Here is a 22467-nt window from a genome sequence, read left to right as displayed (position 1 = left end):
GGTAATACGGCTTCTGGAAAGGCCCTGGGGTATTGGTGGGCAGTAAACTTCCAACTGCCAAGGCTAATAAAGTCATGTGTTGCATCAAAAAAGGCATAGAAGCTAAAAGTTATAAACATGGTTTTGCCTTTTTACAAATCACTGGTCAGACTATTCATGGAATATCAAGTACAATTTTGGGCACCGGTATATAAGAAGGACACAGCTACACTAGAGCGGGTGCAGAGGAGGCCAACAAAGGTCATAAAGGGAATGGGTGGGTTACAGTGTCAAGAGCTTGGGGTTATTACAAATATCTATAAGTACAGTACAGATATATTTTAGTGATGTTTTTACCCTTAGGCCTGTAACCATGACAAAAGGGCATCATCTACATTTAGAGGAAATATGGTTTCACCGACGGGGATTCTTTGCTAAAAGAGCAGTTAGACTATGGAACTCTCTGCCAAATGATGTTGTGATGGCTCACTCATAAAGTGGAGGCCTGTATGCCTATTGTGAAATATAAAATATTATTAGTTATAAGCACAAGGTTTCACGTGATAGGATGTTAAGCCAGGGATTTATTCTGTCACAATTAGGAGGGTCTGCCTTGACTTTAAACCAAAGCCACTCTTGTTTACTTTTTGATAATGCTTCATTCAAATAAATGGAAAAAAAAAGTTTCAATATTAAACACTTAAAAAACAGTGACATAAATTATGCTGACCATTCCCCCCCCCCCCCCCCCCCACACACACACAATCTCCCATGTACACTAAAAGGCCTTGTTAGTGTAACACTATTTGTAATCTTATTAGTTTTATGTTTATGGAAAAGAATGCACAAGATTAAAAAAAAAAGTAAATAATTAAAGGTTTTAGTATATTCCTCTAACTTTATTGTCATTCTAGATGAGAAACATGTTTTAAAACAGTAACACTTTTTATTATGTCTAAACTAAACCAAGACTAAATCTGTCTGAGTATTACTTCTGGTAATTATATAGGCATTTTTCTCAAAATTCTTCTCAGCGACCATTTGGATTCAATATTTTATAGATGAACACATTGCAGATAAATGGCATTTATTTTCAAAATGTAAAAGTCCAAATAATTTCATGTATATAAAAATCACATTTAACAAACAACATGAATAAAAACACATTTTACTTTATCTTAATGACAATCATTTTCCAATTTATTTATGGCACAAATAAAACTTTAATTGTAAGTAAAATACCCATAAATCACATTTACTTGTATAAATTAAACACATCTTAGTGAATCATATGGAATGTGTTAGTAATAGGAACCTCTTTTCAGTATGTAGGGTCTTCTGGCTTTGCTTACAATGGCCTGTCTTTTTAAAATATAAGGGGTTTTCCTCTTTACAATGTCTTCATTTTCACTTGTTGAGCTGCTGGGTTCAAGGTAATCCTGTTGAAGCAGCTAAAATGGAAGAAAAAAAAAAAGAGTTTCAGCAATCTCATTAAATTGACAAATCAAAAAGCTAGTTTGCCCGATACAGTTCATTGCAAGTGATGTGGATGTCAGGAAGCATAGTACCCAAGACAGAGAGTCTAATAATTAGTAAGGTAGTGGATTCATCTCTTTTTCGATTTGATAGCAATGTACCTATATTAACAATGTTTTTTATATACCATAAATTGGAAAATGTCAACTTATTTCTTATTTTGAAGATTATCTGGTTGTATATTTTCCCAGGGAACATTGTTTGAAGTCTTACTAGCTTCTAGCCAATTCTCAATGAGACAAGTAAGCATTCCAATTAGGTTGTGCCCACGTCAAACCACGTAGCTTAGCTAATACTCTACCTACACTGTGCTGCTGGCGTCCTAAACAGATCCATTCACTAAATATTATAACTCCTTTGTGTCTAGTTCATAAATACAGATTTAGTTTTAATGATTATGAAAGAGGTATTCCTGCCATACCAAAACTTTTATAATGGACTAATGGTGCTTTAAAAACAAAAAGATAAACATACTCACCAGCCCCACTACCATTCCAGCCCTGTTTTCCACTCAGTTGCTGGCTGCGGGAGTGACCTGCCTTAATTAGTGATTGGCTTAGGAGGCATTTTGCACAGGAACAATATGTTAAAGGACATGGGAAGCAGCAGTGAGCAACAGGGATCTAACATTTGGAAGGGCAGTTGTGGTGTATTAGGGTAGGCGAGTATGCTTTTATAATTTGAGCACTCCAAGTCCTCTACAAAAACATTGGTATGCCCAGAATACCCCTTTAAAACTAAATTTATTGTATTGCTGCAGTTATATAATGGTATTTTGTAAAGGGCTTTTATTTTGGTATGACTATTTAATCCCATTTATTAATATGTTCCAGCCAAGTAGCAGGATTTGCTGATGAACAATTAAACATCAATAGACTCAACGTAACTTAGTGGAGAATTAGGGAATAGTAGATTTAAAGTCTTTACTCTTAGCTCTCTAATATGTAAGATTATAAAGTTCTAACATGTATTACTTTACTAAAATGTTTGGTGATGTCTGACACAAACTCACAAGAGGGGTAAGTAAATAAAGGGTTTATTCACCACATCTAAAAATAAAACTAGACTACAGGTATACATTGGCAACCAGCAACATTATAATTGAACATATTTTACGGTATAGCCGTAGAACTCAGTACTATTTGTATACTAGTTGTATCTCCATGAAACAGAATAAATGTAGTCAATAAGAGATAAAATTGCTGCTCCCCTGTCACATCATAATATACATTTGAATACCATTTTGCCTTTATTATATGTATATCTAGATTGTAGTCACAGTTTTACATGTAAATTGGACTTTATATGGATAATGATGTTAAAAATAAAGTTGGAAAAAAGGAGTTGTAACTCACAGATCACAAGTGTGTAGTATTCTCTACCCTATGTAGATTAGCAGATTACTGAGAAAACTGTTTTTGGTTCTTGTTTGTTTGAACAACACATTGTTGTTAGAATATAAAACACATTTTGTAATTTTGAGGCTCTGCAAAATAAGCCTACTCAGCCTACAATCTAGGGCATTCCTTAGCAGTATAGACAAGAAAGTAACATTATATAACAAATTATTTTTTGAGAAAATATTTTTGTAAACTTTGTGTGTGCGAGGTTCCTTCTTCTCAGACTATATTTTATATAGTGAGCATGTTGCTTTTATAAACCATGAACTATCTATAATTGTGGGATGTATCATAGAACTTGCAGCAATATCTTCTCCAGATATGGCACTCTGACATAATAGCCTTCAATTTGTGTACTCTTCAAGCAAAGCCACTTACTATGCTTTCAGTATTCTTCATGCTTTCTCCTTTACCATCTTTCATATCTTCTTTTTATTAAGCCACTCTTTTCAATTGCTGTCTGCCATTTTAAACAAAGTGCCCTCCACTCTTCCTACCCAAAAAGAACTCTATTTCCAAATAACAAATTCTGAGCAGTACAACATTTGTGTATACTCTGTAGAGACTATGTTCCCACAATTTAAAAATAAGGGCAAATAACAGATGGTTTTTTTAATTATGGTTATTTGCCCTAATTTTTACATTGTAGGAACATAGCCTTCTTCTGACATTTGACTACTAATACCAAAGAAATAAGATACTGCTATAATAGGAAGGTTAGAAATCTGAAAACAAAAGAAAAGGCAAGGAATTCTATAGCATAATTATGGCTTTTCTTTTTTTCCCCTAAGGCCAAGAGCGTCTTAAAGGGAATTTAAAAGACATAGTTGTAAGTCTAGCAAAGCCCTAAATAAGTGTTTATGCAGTGTTTTGTGAATCTGTTCTGCCTTGCGGCATAAACACTAGTTAGTGTAAGGTTCCATATACCAATGACCTGAAATGCAAACTATTCAGACACTAATGGAATCATACCTCTGAATGTGGAAAGACCATGCTTTGGCAAATTTTCTGAAGTTGAATTGCTGTTAACATTGCTTCCAAGTTAAGCCCATTCAGTGATGTTGGATATTGTTTTCTAACCGTTAGATCTTCTTCTCCAGTCTCCCCTGCTTCCTCCATTTGGGTGTTTGGGAAATTGTTTACAAGTTTGCATACATTAAGAAGAGTCATTTTCCAGTATGGAAGTCTTGCCTTATTCACCTAAAATTTAAAATATTTAAATTATATATTAATAATTAATATTTGTATAGCTCCAATATATTATCTGCTAATTTATTACATATGGCACAAAACCCAAACCTAATGTCTATTTTTCAGAGAACCACTAATATTACATTTTTATAGAGTTGGGAACTGGTGCTATTTTATCTATATTTCACATACTTGCACTAATACAAAACAACATGCAGACATAAAGGTTCACATTTAGAATATGCATTCCTATGATGATCACAGGACAACTGCCAACACACATACAAAAAATGAGAAAGGACAGGCACACAGTTAAAGGGATATTCCAGTATCAGAAATTGAAATTTGTATTGAAACAAAATCAGTCCAGGGCATATAACTTATTAATATAGTGTTATCACTGGCTTTAATGTGCTTTTACATGACAGGTGATGGACAATTTACAAAATGTGTATTGTCTCAAGCTCCACAACTCCTCCCTCTCTCCTGAGACAACACCATCCAGTCTACATCACCATCTCCCCTTCATACAAGACATTATTTTCCCTTTTTTTTCTTTTTTTTTTTTTAGACATGTACATTAACATGTACCCATAACTATACCTATATATTTTCAGAAAAAAATGACACCTTGCACATTATTTGCTCTCTACTTTTCTCTCTCTCTCTGTATATATATATATATATATATATATATATATATATATATATATCTATATCATAAAAATCAAAGTCTGTCTGTCTGTCTGTCTGTCCTTCTGTCTGTCTGTCCTCTATAGACTTCCAAACGCCTGAACCGTTTGACCCCAAATTTGGCACACAGATACATTGGGTGCCCGGGAAGGTTATTGCGAAGGTCCCATCCCCGCCAGATGTACAGGAGGGGAGGGGGAGGGGGAAGAGAGGCGCCCCATAGAGATGAATGGGAAAATCTCCTCACTGCAAACACAGGTGATACAATTAGCTGCAGCAGACACGGCAGTTGGAGCCTTAGCAACCAATAGGATTACTGCTTTCATTTTCACAGGGGGCAATGGTTGCTAGGGAAGCTGCTTCACAACATCCACAGTAATAACTGGTAGACCCCCTACTCCATCTATACAGTACATGTATATACAGGACCCCCTACTCCATCTATACTGTACATGTATATACAGGGCACTATAGGTATACCAAACTGTGACTGGGTAACACTGCTACACCAGACCTGACCAATACCGCCATACTGTGCTGGATAACACTGTCATACCAGACCTGACCAATACCACCATACTGTGCTGGATAACACTGCTATACCAGACCTGACCAATACCGCCATACTGTGCTGGATAACACTGTCATACCAGACCTGACCAATACCGCCATACTGTGACTGGATAACACCTCCATACCAGACCTGACCAATACCGCCATACTGTGACTGGATAACACCTCCATACCAGACCTGACCAATACCGCCATACTGTGACTGGGTAACACCGCCACACCAGACCTGACCAATACCGCCATACTGTGACTGGATAACACTGCCACACCAGACCTGACCAATACCGCCACACTGTGACTGGATAACACTGCTATACCAGACCTGATACCAACATACTGTGACTGGATAACACTGCCATACCAGACCTGAACAATACCGCCATACTGTGATTGGATAACACTGCCACACCAGACCTGACCAATACCGCCATACTGTGACTGGATAACACTGTCATACCAGACCTGACCAATACCGCCATACTGTGACTGGATAACACTGTCATATAAGACCTAACCAATACCGCCATACTGTGAATGGATAACACCGCCACACCAGACCTGACCAATACCGCTATACTGTGCTGGATAACACTGTCATACCAGACCTGACCAATACCGCCATACTGTGACTGGATAACACTGCCATACCAGACCTGACCAATACAGCCATACTGTGCTGTATAACACTGTCATACCAGACCTGACCAACACCGCCATACTGTGACTGGATAACACTGCCATACCAGACCTGACCAATACCGGCAAACTGTGACTGGGTAACACCGCCACACCAGTCCTGACCAATACCACCATACTGTGACTGGATAACATCATCATATCAGACCTGACCAATACTGCCATACTGTGACTGGATAACACCGCTTTACCATACCAGACATGACCAATACCGACACACTGTGACTGAATAACACTGCCATATGGGTAAATACAACCCTGCAGGTATACAGGACACTACAGGTATACAGGACCCCAAAACTATACACTACAAGTGCACGGGACCTCCACAAAACTATATACTACAGGTATACAGGACCCCAAACTTTACACTACAGGTATACAGGACCCCAAAACTATATACTGCAGGTATACAGGACCTCCACCAACTATATACTTCAGGTATACAGGACCTCCACCAACTATATACTACAGGTATACAGGACCCCAAACTATACACTACAGGTATACAGGACCCCAAAACTATACACTACAGGTATACAGGAACTCCACCAACTATATACTACAGGTATATAGGACCCCAAACTAGACACTACAGGTATACAGGACCTCAAAACCATACACTACAGGTATATAGGACCTACACCAACTCTATAATACAGGTATACAGCACCTTCATCAACTCTATACTACAAGTATATAGGACCCCAAATATACTACAAGTATACAGGAACTCCACCAGCTATATACTACAGGTATATAGGACCCCAAACTATACACTACAGGTATACAGGACCTCCACCAACTCTATACTATAGTTATACAGGACTCTCAAACTATTTACTACAGGTATACAGGACCCCTGAACTATATACTACAAGTATACAAGACCTCCACCAATTATACACTACAGGTATCCAAGACCCTCAAACTATAAACTACAGGTATACAAGACCTCCAACAACTATACATTACAGGTATACAGCACCAACTATATACTACAGGTATACAGGACCCCCGAACTATACAGTACAGGTATACAGGACCTTCACCAACTGTACACTGCAGGTATACAGGACCTCCCTCAACTATACACTATAGGTATACAGCTCCCCCAACTATGCACTACAGATATGCGAGACCCCTAAAAACTATACATTGTGGGTATACAGAACCCCTCCAACTATGCACTACAGGTATACACTAATTCCACTGATTAACTCAGATGAAACAATACCTTTAGCTTGGCCTTCTGGGCACCTTAGAACAAATCTAATTAACACACTGACACTTTATACCCGGGCAGCTCCGGGTACATTTTCTAGTATATATATATATATATATATATATATATATAAATGCACACATAGTATTCCAAAACCAGGGGTGCGGTTAAAAAACTACTATGGGTATTAAAGTACAACACCTTAACCTCCTGGTGCAATAAAGTGCCCATATTATGCCCAACTTACAGGGGCCCATTACTAAATGATCATTTATCATTGAGTCTGTAAAATTTCAATCTGTCAGATATGTTTTATACATTCCTGTAGAAATAATTCTTGCTATAACTGAAAAATATTACAGGTATCACAAGACAAGTGGTCAGTGAATTTTATATTAAGAACAGAAACATGATAAGGACAGTGTAATAGCTAAAGTTTATTGACAGTTGTGTATAATGAGAGGTCTGATTTAACTTATCGGACACCACAATCCGGGCGCTGATAAACACCCAGGTCCCAAAACAAAAGCCAGAGTTACCCCACCCCTGGTGTGATCTACAGGGACATAAAGAGGAGTGGAAACTGTATTTCACATCCTATTCTCCTTTATCTATAGCCTACAGCAGTAGTCCTCAACTGGCTGACCGCGGAGGCCAGCTGTCCGGACCCCTGCTGCAGCTTAGTATACCTGTATACTGAGCTGCATAATGAGCACTCATAGTTACCATGCAGCGGCACTACGAGAAAGGGAACAACTGGCTTTCTCCCTGTCAGTCACCTTTCACTGGCCGCAACGGTCACAAGAGTCCGAACTGTGCCTCTGGTGGCGGAGATCAAGTGATATCATTGGAGTGCCGGCGCCAGGACAAGGGGAGAGCAGCCTCTTGTGTGGCCACAAGTGCCAAGAGAAGAGGAGACACCCAAACCCAGGTGAGTATAAGTGTTTTTTTTATGTGATATGCTAGATGGGAGGGGGGAGCACAGGAAATCTATATAATTAAGGGAGCACACAGCGGGGGTCTATATACTAATGGGGAGTTAACAGGATGGCTATATACTACTGGGGAGAGCACAGGAGGGCTATATACTACTGGGGGAGAGCACACGGTTTCTATATTCTACTGGGGAGCACACAGGGGGGCTATATACTACTTGGGAGTGCACAGGGGGCTATATACTACTGAGGGAGCGCACAGGGGGGCTATATACTACAGAGGGAGAGCACAGGGGGGCTTTATACTACTGGAGGAGAGCACAGAGTTTCTATATACTACTGGGGAGAGCACAGGGGGCTATATACTACTGGGTGAGAGCTCTGGGGGGCTATATACTACTGGAGGAGCACAGAGGGGCTATATACTACTGGGGAGTGCACAGGGGGGCCTATTTATTACTGGGGAAGCGCACAGATGGGCTATATACTACTGGGGGAGCACACAGGGGTGCTATATACTACTGGGGGAGCACACAGGGGGGCTATATACTACTGAGGGAGAGCACAGGGGGGCTTTCTACTATAAGGGAAGTGCACGGGGGCTATATACTACTGGGGGAGCGAACAGGGGTCTATATGCTACTGGGGGAGCAACAGGGGGTTATGTACTACAGGGGGAGTGCACAGGGGTCTATATACTACTGGGGGAGCGCACAGGGGGGGGGCTATATACTACTGGGGGAGCAACAGGTGGGCTATATACTACTTGGGGAAGCCACCCACTTTGTACCTAATTTCAAAGGGCCAGTGAGAGAGAAAAAATGCCAGTTTTCCCACTAATAAACATCAATTCTGTATGGAAATAATTCAACAACATTTGTGAAAAGTAAAAAAACACGTTTACTACTGATGTTTAGCTTGGACCTTCACTAAAAGTTGTTGAGTACCCCTGGCCTACAGTCTTTCCTATTAAACTATCTTCTACTGCTCTTCAAGGGACTAAAGTTAAAATAAAAATGTAATCTCATTTTATTTCCAGATATGTAAGACTAGACTGCAGTTACTATTCTTGACTTTAAAACAAGACCAATAGAATAGCATTAGTTTTTCCCTTTTAGCTAACCGGAGATGCAGCCCCATTAAGCCAAGTCGCAAATTGCAGGTCACTGAAAATGGCACTTCAAAGGGTGTATCTGAGGCAGGGTCGTTGCTACAGCTGCAGTAGAATCGAAGCTTTAAAGCAAGAGCAGGTCCAGGATCACATCTCTAGCACGTCTTATTGCACAACTCTCTAAAAATATACATAGCTGTCAGTGCCGGGAGGTCACCCGGCCTGCCCAGAGCTAGAAACGGCCTTGATAGTCAGCTCTGTTTCTCAATATAGGTAAAAGGGGAAAAAATCTTCTAATGCTTCTCTCACATACTGCAAATGCACTGGCACCAAGTATAAAAATTATATAAGTTTTGAATTAGCTTCCACGTTTGATTAAAACATAGGGGGGAATCTACTAAGGGTTGTATTACATGCTACTGACACTTCTAATCTTGTCCCTGAGGGGGCAGGCCGCACAGCCAATCACTGGCTAAGACAGGACAATGCCAGGGCCAGTGACTGGCTGAGCGACTCGTTACTTCAGAGATGGGTTTGGAAGTGCCGGAGGCAAGAAATACTAGAAAAAAAAGCCAGGAGGACATCAGGGGAGAATGTAGAGGTAAGTATACATCTTTATTATTTTCTTGAGCCAGCTACTCAGCTCATTGTTGCCTTTATTACACGGAGCGATAGCTGCCTTATTCTGTCTGATTGGACAGATAATCACCCCTTGTAAAAGGGCCCTAAGACCAGTGTCTCATGCGCCTTGGGGCTTATTCCCATATTCCGTGACACCCGAACAACACAGTCGCAGAAGTCCTGTCATGGAGTTTTTCCCCATGCGGCATAATGTGTCAACATCATGGTGGGAGCGGGGAAAGTGTTTGAATTTTTGTGGCACTGTAATAGAACATATTCGAACTTGCCACATGTAATGGCACATATTCAATATTGATACATCATACCAAGCCCTTAGCATTTAGTTGATTCATTAAGAGGTGCACGCCTCTTAATGAATCAGCCACTGCACTGTCTATACCACACGTTGCCTCTTTGAAAAGTTTGACCTTGTTCATGGCCTCCAAAATCTTATAACAAAAAGGGGTTGGCATTGAGTTCTGTTCTAGGGTCAAGGATGTAGAAAACATAACATTGTTGCAAGAAATATACATGTTTGTATAATTTTCTACTGTTTTCAGGTAATATTGTTAATATAAAAGCTTTAGTTTTCTGCTCTTTGTTAGGATTTCGAAGAGCCTTTTTCTGTTATACATTTATAACAAGCTCAGGAAAAAACGACATTTTACAATGAATAAATTAAGATATGTTCAAATCTTTGTCTCTTATCATTCAAATACCATTAATCTATTGTGCTGGAATATTGTGCTTTTGTTGTAGAAGGCATTGACATTGATCACTTTATGCCAAGGCTAAAGAAAAATATATGCTCCATGGGCTGTAAAGGAAAGATAAGTGAACAATGGACAATGCAGGAGTGGAGAGATTGATAGGGTACTGTGTCTGCTCGTATAATGCCATCTGAATACCTGCATGGGTATAAAGATAGGTGGTAAAAGCTATTTGCCTTATAATGCTGCCACCCGAAACTCTTTTGTTGAATATCTCCTTTTGTTTCATTTTACAAGATTTTTCTGTATCTTCCCAGTCTCACTTGTAGTGTATAAAAATACATTTTACTGCAGTTTGGTTAAGATCCAAAAGATTACAAGCATTCATCTCCATAATTCCTTAGTATTGGAAATGTAACATGTAAATGGTTGCCCTCTAAATGTATATACTGCACTGTACTAAACAATAAAACGGTTTGTAAAACTTACTATACAAATATTGCATACAAACTACTCTCTTACATCTCTGTCTGATCGTTGTCTTTCAACATATTGAAAGCTCGACATATTGAAAGCTCAACAATCTAGATGGCAGCCATATGCTGCCGTCACTCCATGTAGTAGGAGTGGCGGCAGCAGACTGTCCCTATCTTCTATGGGCTGCCTGGATGATCTACCAATCATGTGGGCAGTCCCCCGCAGCTCCCGGCGGCCCCGTGGGGGAAGGTTGGCGCGCGTTTTCTTCTCTGAATCGCCCCGTGTAATAGGGACTAAAGGCATACTACTTCTGCTTGTAAGTGATGTACTATGGGGTTGGTTACGTTACAAAGCCTGATTATCTGCCCAAGCAGGCTAATATGCCCGCATATAATAGGGCCAAAGATAGACCAACGAACAATCAAGCACTCATACATAGGCTATTATTTACACCTGTCTGAAAATAATCTGCCATTGGCCACATATCTCTCTGTATAATAGCAAATATGGGCTGAAGGCTACTTACTGTTAGAGCAACATGAACACTCTAGCAATTGTTTGTGCAGCGTGGGCCATACGATTATTGAGCCATGTAATAGGTTCCGTAAACAAGGGCTGATTTTGTTTATCCTTTACAGTGTGGCTCGGCTCATCTAATACGATCTTAGGTTAGACAGCACCCTGTGTGCGACTTCTTTTTGCTGCTTTTTCCAAATTAGAAATCTTTACAGCTTTTTTGGTTATCATATCCACTCTAAATAATCAAATTTGGATTTTTGTCATTATATATATTTCAGAGATTCACAATGGTGTTTTTGAATAATAAAGGGGTTATGCAGTGCTACAAAAACATGGCCACTTTCCCCTTACTGTTGTCTCCAGTTTGGGTGGGGTTTTGAAACTCAGTTCCATTGAAGTAAATGGAGCTTAATTGCAAACCGCGCCTGAACTGGAGACAACAGTAGGGGGAAAAGTGGCCATGCTTTTGTAGCGCTGGATAACCCCTTTAACATGGTTTACGGACCTGCCAGATTCACTTTAAATATGTAATGAGCGGCAAGTGCCCTAAAGCTTCCTCCTCTATCTTAGTCCTACAGGTGAGCATTTCCTCACTGTCCACCTTACAGGGCCCGAGTGGCAAGAATGCTGATCTAGATGATCAGCACTCACTTATAGGACCTATTACGTGGCTTGATGATTGTGTGACCAGGGCTCTGCTTTCATCAGCTTTACTCTTCCTAGTGCATGCGATAGATGTCACTACTGGTAAGAGTGACACTGAACTACAGTTGTGGAATTTCTCGGATCACAGGCTGAACTTTAGATTAATAAAGGTATCAGTGCAAATAACTCCAACCCCTTCCAAGCACCATAGTTACACATCTGACATTAAAGGAAATGCCAGATGGAAAATGCCAAACAAGCCAAGCCATATTACATCTATTAACCGCATTACATCTGTACCTATTGCATTGAAAAAAAAAACACCTTTTGGGTGCAAACACACATACAGAATCCGCAGCGGATTTCTCAGGCCCTTAACCTCCGCGGCCCAGGTACATACTTTACAGATTCCCTGCTGTGGCTTGTTTCGGAGGCTCTCAGTGTCTCCCGCCGCTCAGCCAATCAGTGCGCTGTGGCGGGGTAGTGCACTGATTGGCTGAGCACCTGCACAGAAACCCCATGTAGCAAACCATAGCAGGGACCTGGAATAGTATGTACCAGGGTGCAGGGTTTAAGGACGCTGACTTTGACTTACTCGCAGTTGGACCTTGTGCCCTTTATTCTGGTTTTTAAGATCCGAGGAAGCCTAAGAGCCTGTGGCCTGCACAATCCTGTAAAGCTAGTTCCCAGACTTACTCTTGGAGCCCATGTGCTGCAAGATACAGTATGATGGCAAAAACTAGGTAACCTTTACTACTTTTCTGGTGACTTCTGTGTCTCACTGCACAAGGTCTGTCATCTCTTCTCTAGGACATGATCCTTAGGCTAGGTTCACACTGCGTTTTCAGCATCCGTTTAACGCATCCGTTTTTTTCAAAAAAACGCATGAAAAACGGATTGCAAAAAACGGATTCATTTGTGTGCATCCGTTTTTCCATTGACTTCCATTATAAAAAAAAAACGGATCCGTTTTTTTTGGCGGACCAAAACGGACCAAAAAACGTTGCTGACCCTATTTTTCTGGACGTTAAAAAAAACGGATCCGTTAAACGGATGCTGAAAACGCAGTGTGAACCTAGCCTTACAGAGCAGTGGTGGCTCTGACACCTTCTTGGCTCATACAAACCAGAATAAAAGGTCCTTTTTTTCTTCAATGCAGCAGTGGGCATAAGTAAAGATATATATGCAATGGGGTTAATAGATGTAATATGCTGCTACACTTGGCTTATCTGGCATTTTCATTTGTTGTATGGTCAGGAGATCCCCATATACCTCATACTGATGGAACTGAACCTTCCACGAGCCAGCTGTCTAAAGTCTAAGGAATACGGAAACCTTTAGTTTCCTAAACTGTTTTATGCAAGTAAATCAGGCACTTACATATAAACATGTGCTGACTGCTTATATAATATTTAGATCATAAAAACAATAGGATTAACACATCATAGGAGCAGAACTATGCTCCTCAGTTGCAATTGCAAGACAGTCTACACATTTCCTTATTAAAAATTTTATTATTTTGGAAATAAAAAAATAGATGAACACTTGCTTTGAATATTGCTATGCTCTCTGCCCAGTTCTCTATATTCAGCTCAGTGACCATTTGGACTTGAGCTAAAGACCTTACCAATATAAAACTGCCTGATGACCTCATTAAAACAAGTTGTTGGTTTTAGGCAATGCATCCCGGACTGCACAGACTTGCCTCATGAGCATTATATATTCTGAAATATACTGCAAAGTCTGTTGCTAATAAGAATTTGACAGAATCTCAAATGTTATAAGAGAAAACGGGAAAAAAAAAAGTTCTCTTTTACAACTAGATTTGCATAATCCTGCATGCATATAGAGAAATAATATCTTGGCAGCAGTCAAGCCATTAAATTATTTACCCCAGCTTCCATTAGAAAAAGATCATATTTTGTGTAATGTTTATTAGGACTAGGGATGAGCGAAGATACAGTACAGCCATCTGCCTTTGAAATCTGTGCCGCTCTGCCCCGGGTGGCTCGGAAAGCTGGAGCCAGCCCTGGTAGAAATTTCCCAGGACTGGATCAAGCTTTTCTAGGCACCCGGAATGGAGTGGCACGGACTTCAAAGGCAGTCGGCTGATAAGCAGATTGCCGAGCTAACAAAGCGATTTGCTTTGTTTTTACTGTAACTTTGCTCATCTTTAATTAGGACCCTTTTACATGAGCCAGTGGAATGCTCTAAGAAGAGATTGATCAGCCAATTACAAAGATTAATTAATCGTGTGGCCAGATCACACAATCACTAAATCATTCATGTGGCCTATTAACTTCATTATAGTCAAATGCACCTTTCCGTTTACACAGGAAGATGTGCAGCTGACTAACAATTACTTAACTAGTTGCACAAAAGCCAACAAACTAGATATTTCTCGTTCATCTGCTCATTGTTTTTATACATGTCACTTATTGGCAGGGAACATTCCTGCTAGTTGGTAATGGGCCTTTGTAAAAGGACCCTTTTAGTTTGCAGTCAATGCATTGTATAGCAAACTGACATAAAATCAAGTGTATAATATAAATTATAAGTGCCTTATCCTCGTGGACTAACAGTTGAGGAGGGATAGGTACAGTAGGTCTCCCCATATAGGTAGGTAGATGATTAGATAGACAGTTCCCCCAGTATATAGATTCTTCAGTAGGAAGTTTCCCCTATATAGGTGCCCAGTAGGTGGTTTCCTTAGTGTATAGGCCCTCAGTAGGTAGTCTTCCCTGTAGATATTCCCCCAGTAGGCAGTTTTCTTTACATAGATTTTCTTCTATATAGGTATCTCAGTAGTTGGTTTTCATTGTGTGTAGGTGCCCCAGTAGGCAGTTTCTCTTATAGAGTACCCAATAGGCAGTTTCCATTGTAGTCCTCAGTAGGCAGTGTCTATTATATAGTAGATAGGCCACCAGTAGGCAATTTTTCTTGTACATAGCTCCAGTAGGCATTCCCCTGTACATAGTCCCTTTGTAAACAGCCCCAATAAGCTGTTTCTCCTCGTTAATAGCCCCAAGTAAGCAGTTTCCCTTGGATATAGCCCACAGTATGTAGTTTTCCCTGTAGACAGGCTCCAGCAGGCAGTTTTGCCTTATAGATAGTCCCCAGTATGCAGATTATCTTATACAGTACATGGGTCAGATGGCCATTTCCCTTGTAGGTAGCCCTTAGTTTGCATTTTGCCCCATAGATAGCCCTTCTAGGTAGTTTACTCCAGAAGATAAGTTTTTTCCTGAAGATAGCCTCAATTATGCAGTTTGCCTTGGAGATGGCCCACAGTAGCGGCTGCAGAAAACTGTCAGTTTTTTGCGGGACCGCTAGAGGTCCCGGCCGGAGTGTATACTATGGGGGACATTTATGAAGTGCGGCGTTTTTTACACCAGACTTATAAATGTCCCCGCATCTCCGGCGCTACGGAGATTTATGTAGAGGCCGACCGCTTCTATATAAATCCTGTGCGCGTCGGTGCGCACAGCCGAAAACCTACGCCACCTGAAAGGTGGAGTAGGTTTTCGGCGTCTCATTGCGCCGAAAAAATGATAAATTGCGCGGACTCTGAGTCCGCGCCCCCCGTAACGCCCCCTCCACACAAACTCCCCCCCCCCCCCCCGGCGTACTGGGTGTGAAGTGCCGATATGCGAATATTTTATTGCAGCACAATGTGGGTCAAGAATTAATCACGACCATATTGCAAATCGGTAAAAAAGGGCCTTGATTAATAATTTAGTTATTTTGTGTGAACATAGCCTTTAACTGTATGGGTGTCCTGTGGATGCTCATATAGTTTAAAAGGGCTCATGGTGATGGTTAAGACCATCTCGAGCTAATCCTAATTCCCTGTAGTTAATCATACTGTAACACACACCTGTACGTGTGATCATTTTAGAATGATCCACCATGGAATGGCTCCACCATTGAAAATATCTCCAAAAACGCCCTTCCCTTTTGTGGCCCATTGTGAATAATTAACAGAATAAAATCAGAACTGTTGAGAAGTACAGTATGCAGCCTAGACTGGGTCCTCTTTCTCCAGTAACTTTGTGGCAGCCACATGGGCTGCTTCTTCGATACATTCTTCATTATTTGGAATTTTTTACACCTGAAGAAGAACTATGCCCTAAAGTACATAGTTATAGTAGTACAATGCAAAAGTAATATACAGTACATATAAGATTTATAATACTATGTAAAAGAAAAACTTTTTTATTTAGTTTTATACATTTGTTCCATAATCAGTGAGTAAGTGAAAAATTGTGATTGATGTCGTTGAAAAACAGGGCCCCTCAATAGTAACATAATAAACCAATTAATCTGGGCTTTTTTCAAAGATTCTTTGTGCTTTACATTGGTGTATTCACATTCGTTAGTGTTAATGCATCATCTGACATGGATATATTATCTATCATTATATAATAATGTAATATCCACATTCTTGAAAGAAAACCATATCCATAAGTATCATCATGTGTTATCATTATGCCCAATAAGAGTAAGAAGAGACCGAATTAAAGCCAAACTACTGTACATTGTTACCATGTCAGCACTGAAAAAGCACAAAATTGTCAGATAGAGTACTTAATATTAACCTTGTTCTGCTAGACACTGAAATGTAGAGGCATGACAACTTAATTCCAAATGAAAAACAAGTTGGGTGGTTAGAACTAAAGTCTGTTCTCCAGTATCTGAAGCTAAAACTATCTTACAGGTATACTGTACATGCCTTTAGGTTAATACATAGAGTAATGTACGCTGGATGATAAATGTTAACAATATTAGTCTAAAAAGAGTTCCGTGACCAGGCATAAGTGACTTCTAATACTACTTACAATGTATAGTAGGAGAAAAATGATAATTTTCCTTATAGGGTAAAAGGGTAGCATGAAGTAGTAATGAAGAAACTGAACAGAATGATGAATCACTTACATTGTCATGTTCAGTTTGGAGATATCCTCCTGAATATCAAGGACTCTGAGCACCACAGGCTAGTCCTCTCCATTATGCGTGTGTGTGTTCTGTATTCCTTAAAGCCACTCTGTACCCACAATCTGACCCCCCCCCCCCAAACCGCTTGTACCTTCGAAAAGCTGCTTTTCATCCAAGATCTGCGGTCTGTTCGGCAGGTAATGCAGTTATTGTCCTAACAATCAAATTTTAAACTTGCAGCCCGCGCCAAACGGGAGTATCTGTGCCCTAACTTTGCACCACCCCTCCGTCCCTCCTCCCCACCCTCTTCATCATTAGGAATGCCACTGGAACATTTTCTCTATGCTGAACATTGCACAGCTGCTTAACGATCCAGCCCATGTGCCAGGCTCACATAGGTGGGGAATAGGAGGCAATCTGCCTGGAGCATTCCTAATGATGAAGAGGGTGGGGAGGAGGGACAGAGGGGTTGTGCAAAGTTAGGGCACAGATACTCCTGTTTGGCACCAGCTGTAATTTTAAAAGTTGCTTTATAGGACAATAACTGCATTACCTGCCGAACGGACCCCAGGACAGATCTTGGATTAAAAGCAGCTATCTGAAGGTACAAGTGGTTTGGGGGGGGTCAAATTGTGGGTACAGAGTCGCTTTAATATTTATGAGCACCAACTCCCTCTGTCCACTGGCCGCCAATTGGCACTTGCCAATCTATACTGTGTATAGATAGACAGACAGTGTAGTAAACTGTTCTTTTCAGCATTTCTGTCATTAGTTTATCCTTCCCTGATTTAAGGCAGTATAAATCTAGTGAGAGATTCCTTTTAAGGTGTTTTAAGTTTATTTATTTGGCTACAGCTTGGTTTAATGGACATTGCTATATTCCATATAAAATAGCAAGTGGGAGAGCTGTGGTATCTATACCAATTGCTGAGGTAGTATATTTCCCTTTGGTTAATGAATGTCTATCACATAGATGGCATGGGCTTAGGGACTTTGTCCGTGCCATGTGCAACTGTGTCAGTTGTAACATACAGTTGTCACAAGTAAATCAAAAAAGCTTAACAGGGGGTAGGGACTTTTTTTAATTAACCAGGTTTAATTAATATTTTTAAATCTACTAGGGTCAGAAAGTTATCCAAATTTGTAAATTACTTCTATTAAAAGAAACTCAAGACTTCCAGTACTTATCAGCCACTGTATGTCCTGCAGGAAGTGGTGTATTCTGTTCAGTAAGACAGGGTGCTCTCTGCTGCCACCTCTGTCCATGTCAGGATTTGTCCGAAGCAGGAGAGATTTGCCAATGCTCCTTACACTTCCTTTCACAGACAGACGTGACAGCAGATAGCACCCATCAGACTGGAAAGAATAACCACTTCCTGCAGGACATACATTAGCTGATAAGTACTGGAAGGCTAGAGTTTTGTGACTAGAAGACATTTACAACTCAGTATACCTTTCTGATGCCAGTTGATTTGCAAACAATTTTACAATTTTTTGATTACAGATCATTCTGGCAACCTGACCTTGTAGTTCATATTTACTTTAGCTCTGTTTCATCTGTATCGATACTTTATGTATGTTCCTGATGCTGACAGTGGTCTCATAAGAATGACTGGCAGACAGTGGTGAAGTGGAAGCTTATGGCAGAGCACATATAGAGTAGCTACAAGTGCATTACATTAGATTAAAGGAATGTTTCTCATGACTAACAGAGAAAACACTTGTAATAGATTCTTAAGGACCAAGGTTTTAGTCTAGAGCTGTGCGGCCCTACAATTTGTGACAACCACTATATCTATGGTTCGGAAAATAGTGCTATTCAATTCAACATGCATTTCAAAATAATCTCTAAAATAAGGCAATACACACCTTTGATGAGTACATATTGCTGAGTACATCTGCTTCTAATGCTTTCATCTCCTCTTCAGAATCTATGTAAAAATAAATTCATAAATATAAATGTGGCTCTAGTTATTGAGTAGTGCTCTTCTGATGCCCCACCTAAATACACATATCACATCCCAAATTTTATGGTTTTGCCTGTCAATATTTGTGAACGTTGAAATGTTTTCTTACTACCGATCTGGCGTATCGGCATATCATAAGAGAATCTTAGCCGATAATACTTTGTTAATCTGTGCACACAAATGCTTTATATCATGGGTATGCATGTTACTTATTCTTATAAATCCCATGTAATGACTCCCTAATGCAGTAACACGACTTGATCTGAGGGCATTTATCTGTGTCTGAAAAAACATATCAGAAAGGAATATCTAAATATATGCAGTATATTGTATATCAGTCCCTATGTTTGCTCTATGATTGCTACTAGTGTGCTATAATGCTGTCACCTCACATAAATCAATAAAACCACTTACAGTATTTCATCAATAGCCTTAAAATACAATAGTGCAACCTTTCCTCGGAAAACTAAATCATAACAATCTGCAGTCAGCACAGTTCTGTAATATTATTACACACCTATTCACAAAGAGGAGCCTTATGAATAAGACGATATAAGCTTATTTATGTAGAAAAGAGCACCACAGCTCTGTTCTATTCTATAGACCGGTCCTAGGAACATAATTTTATGATAAACCACATGATATAGATCTGACAATGTGCCTGCTTTGCCAAATAGGCACAAACCATGCTATCTGTATGAAGCTAAGAATATTAGCCATCCTTCTGCCCCTGGAGTAGCCACTTGCTGGCAAGAAGCATGTAAGAAGTGAGGCACATTTAGACACGTCTAAACCTTCATAATAGTTTTATGACATTTTCCATCATTTAGGAGGATACTGTAGAGAACCTACTTGTGTTCATAGAACAATGTAAATAACTGTCCCTTTAACTGTCACAAATGGGTGACAATGATTATAGTAGTGCCTTGGGTGCAAATTGAATTGGGACAAGGTCAAATAAGCAACAGGGAATATAACTATTAACTGACCAGCATCCTGAGTGTGGAGCAGCTATGCTGTGAGGGGAATGTGCACTGTTCATTTACTTTGTTGTTATGCTATATGAGTATCTCATTACTTCATAAAATTGCAATCTGCTGTCAGAAAATAGACTGCGTGACCTTGACATAAGACATTATGCCGCTATTTTGTGGACATATAAAAGACGTACAGTACACTTCATGCTCTGAATACCTCCAGGTAGGCAGTATCAACTCTTTACTATTTGGGCTGAATGGACTAATATTGATAAAGTGATTTATCAATGCCACTGAAAGAATAATCAGTTTTGACCTATGTCAGATAACTTGCTAGACCCTTTTCATTTCAACAGTTGCTTATCGCTTTAGTTATAACTCTAAACAATCTGTTGAAGATTCTCCATTAAGGAAAAATATATAGTAAATAAATATATATAAAATATTGATAATGATAATAATAATAATAATATAATAATAATAATAATAATAATAATAATCATCATCATCATCATCATCATCATCATAAATTGCAGGTGATGTCAGTACAAAAGTTTTGATTATGAAATTGTTCTGTGGCCATCTAACTTTAACTGGTTGTAAATCAGCAGATTTTTCCATTTAAGACTGAAGGAAAATATAAAGACAGAAACTTCTGTCTCTGCCAATGATCTCTCCTGGCAGCAATGATCGGAAAAGTGCTGTACATATGTAATCACAAATGCAAATACGGCTGCTATAACGGCAACTATAACAACAGAAATATATTAGCACTCACACAGAATACACAATACAAGTAGTAGACAGAGCATTAAAAACAAGGATCAACAAAGGACAAAGTCTTATCTCTACTGTACAGTTAGCAGCCCTCAAGAACATCAGCACAGTTTTGTGTTGCATGTGAATATAATCTTTCCTGACAAATTTCTGTTTAGAAGACAGCAAATAAATGGGACAAAACATAAAGGAAACCAAAATCATTCTGGTTTGTGCATTTTTAGAAACATGTATAAGAAAAGCATAAGCAATGTCCTATTTCATATTAGCACAGTAAAAAGCATGAGTAGCAAGGCAATACAATACCTGTGCACATCGCACAGCAGCTAAAAGCAAGGAGCATCAGACACGCCATCTGTATTCTTAGTCCAGTCATCATTGATTAGTTTAGGAACTTAAGTCCATTCAATAGAAGAAATGCTAGTGATACTCTTGAATCTTCTGCGCTGACTAGACTGCTCTGTGTCTCTGTACCATAATGGGAATGCTGGACCCTCCCCAACTATATAAGCAGTGAGATGATGTCACAAGTCTACAGGAGAGCATTTTGAAGACATCCCCAACCCTCCTCTCTTAGGTTTTGCTGCTCCATATATCATCCTCTAATTGCGAACAACATGACGCAGATTGGTAATAGTAGAGTTTTCCGGATGTGGACGTAACTCAATGACGTTCGGGAATTTCTCATTGAGGGCACAAATTTCCTTTACAAGGTACAATTTATGACACATCAATTTCTCTATTATTTTTCTCTAATCACCATCTTATCAATAAAAAAGGAGTCATCAGATATGGGCTATATAAAGAGTTATATGTTGCTGCTGACTGTTCATATGTAAGTATAATGAAATGAAGTTGGTGACATTCATTGAGGCTGCACTCTCTCACAATCTGTTATAAGACAATCTTCGGATAACACCTGCTCTCAGCTTGGATTAATAAACAACAGAGTATATATGAAAGGCAATGACAATGTAACTATTGGGATAGTAAATAAGCAATCAATCACCTACTGTAAACCAACAGATTTTTATTTTGACATATTCCCATCACAGACATGTATAGCATATCTACAAGATACAGTATGTCATAAACATCTAATAGGTGCAGGGCACCAGCGTGTTTACTTAGCTGCTTATGTAACTCCTATACAAATGAACAAAGATAGGGAAATGTACAGTCCCCTCTCCATTCACGCCCCACTAGGATGTTCCATGCAATGGCGGTATAAACAGGTAGGTTGAGGATTGGGGGCTTTGCTAATTTTATTAAATGAATTGTCTGTTTTAAACAACTCATATTCATTCACTTGTCTCTTAAAGGTGTTATCCAGGCACATAAAATTTTTAATATTCTACTCCAGTGATTTGCAGCTGTCAGTGTAACATCACCCCACCCCCTGCTTATCATCACCACTTATTCTTGCTTCCAAATGTAGTCTCAGCAGGAACTACTTGCTGTACCCCACCTCATACAATGTTTGGCTTAGTAGGCAATTCC

General features: G+C 39.6%; 1 protein-coding gene across 3 annotated transcripts in view; it reads right to left on the bottom strand.

The window, feature by feature from the left end:
* Positions 1 to 876: 876 nt before the first annotated feature.
* NTS (neurotensin) overlaps positions 877 to 22467 on the bottom strand; it is a 232060-nt gene continuing 210469 nt past the window's right edge. For 2 of the 3 annotated variants that reach the window (XM_069955717.1, XM_069955718.1), the window contains 3 exons: positions 19116 to 19177; positions 3888 to 4115; positions 877 to 1430 (listed from right to left, as the gene is read on the bottom strand). In XM_069955717.1, the coding sequence (XP_069811818.1) occupies positions 1281 to 1430; positions 3888 to 4115; positions 19116 to 19163 (426 nt within the window). In that variant the 5' untranslated portion in view covers positions 19164 to 19177 and the 3' untranslated portion in view covers positions 877 to 1280. Of the gene's footprint in view, positions 1431 to 3887; positions 4116 to 19115; positions 19178 to 21273; positions 21460 to 22467 lie in introns of those variants that run through there. The other variant, XM_069955716.1, reaches the window with a different exon arrangement.

This window comes from Dendropsophus ebraccatus, chromosome 1, assembly GCF_027789765.1.
Source record: "Dendropsophus ebraccatus isolate aDenEbr1 chromosome 1, aDenEbr1.pat, whole genome shotgun sequence".
Classification (NCBI taxonomy): Eukaryota; Metazoa; Chordata; class Amphibia; order Anura; family Hylidae; genus Dendropsophus; species Dendropsophus ebraccatus.
Note: the sequence above shows the minus strand (reverse complement) of the source record. Positions and strands in the feature narration are given on the sequence as shown.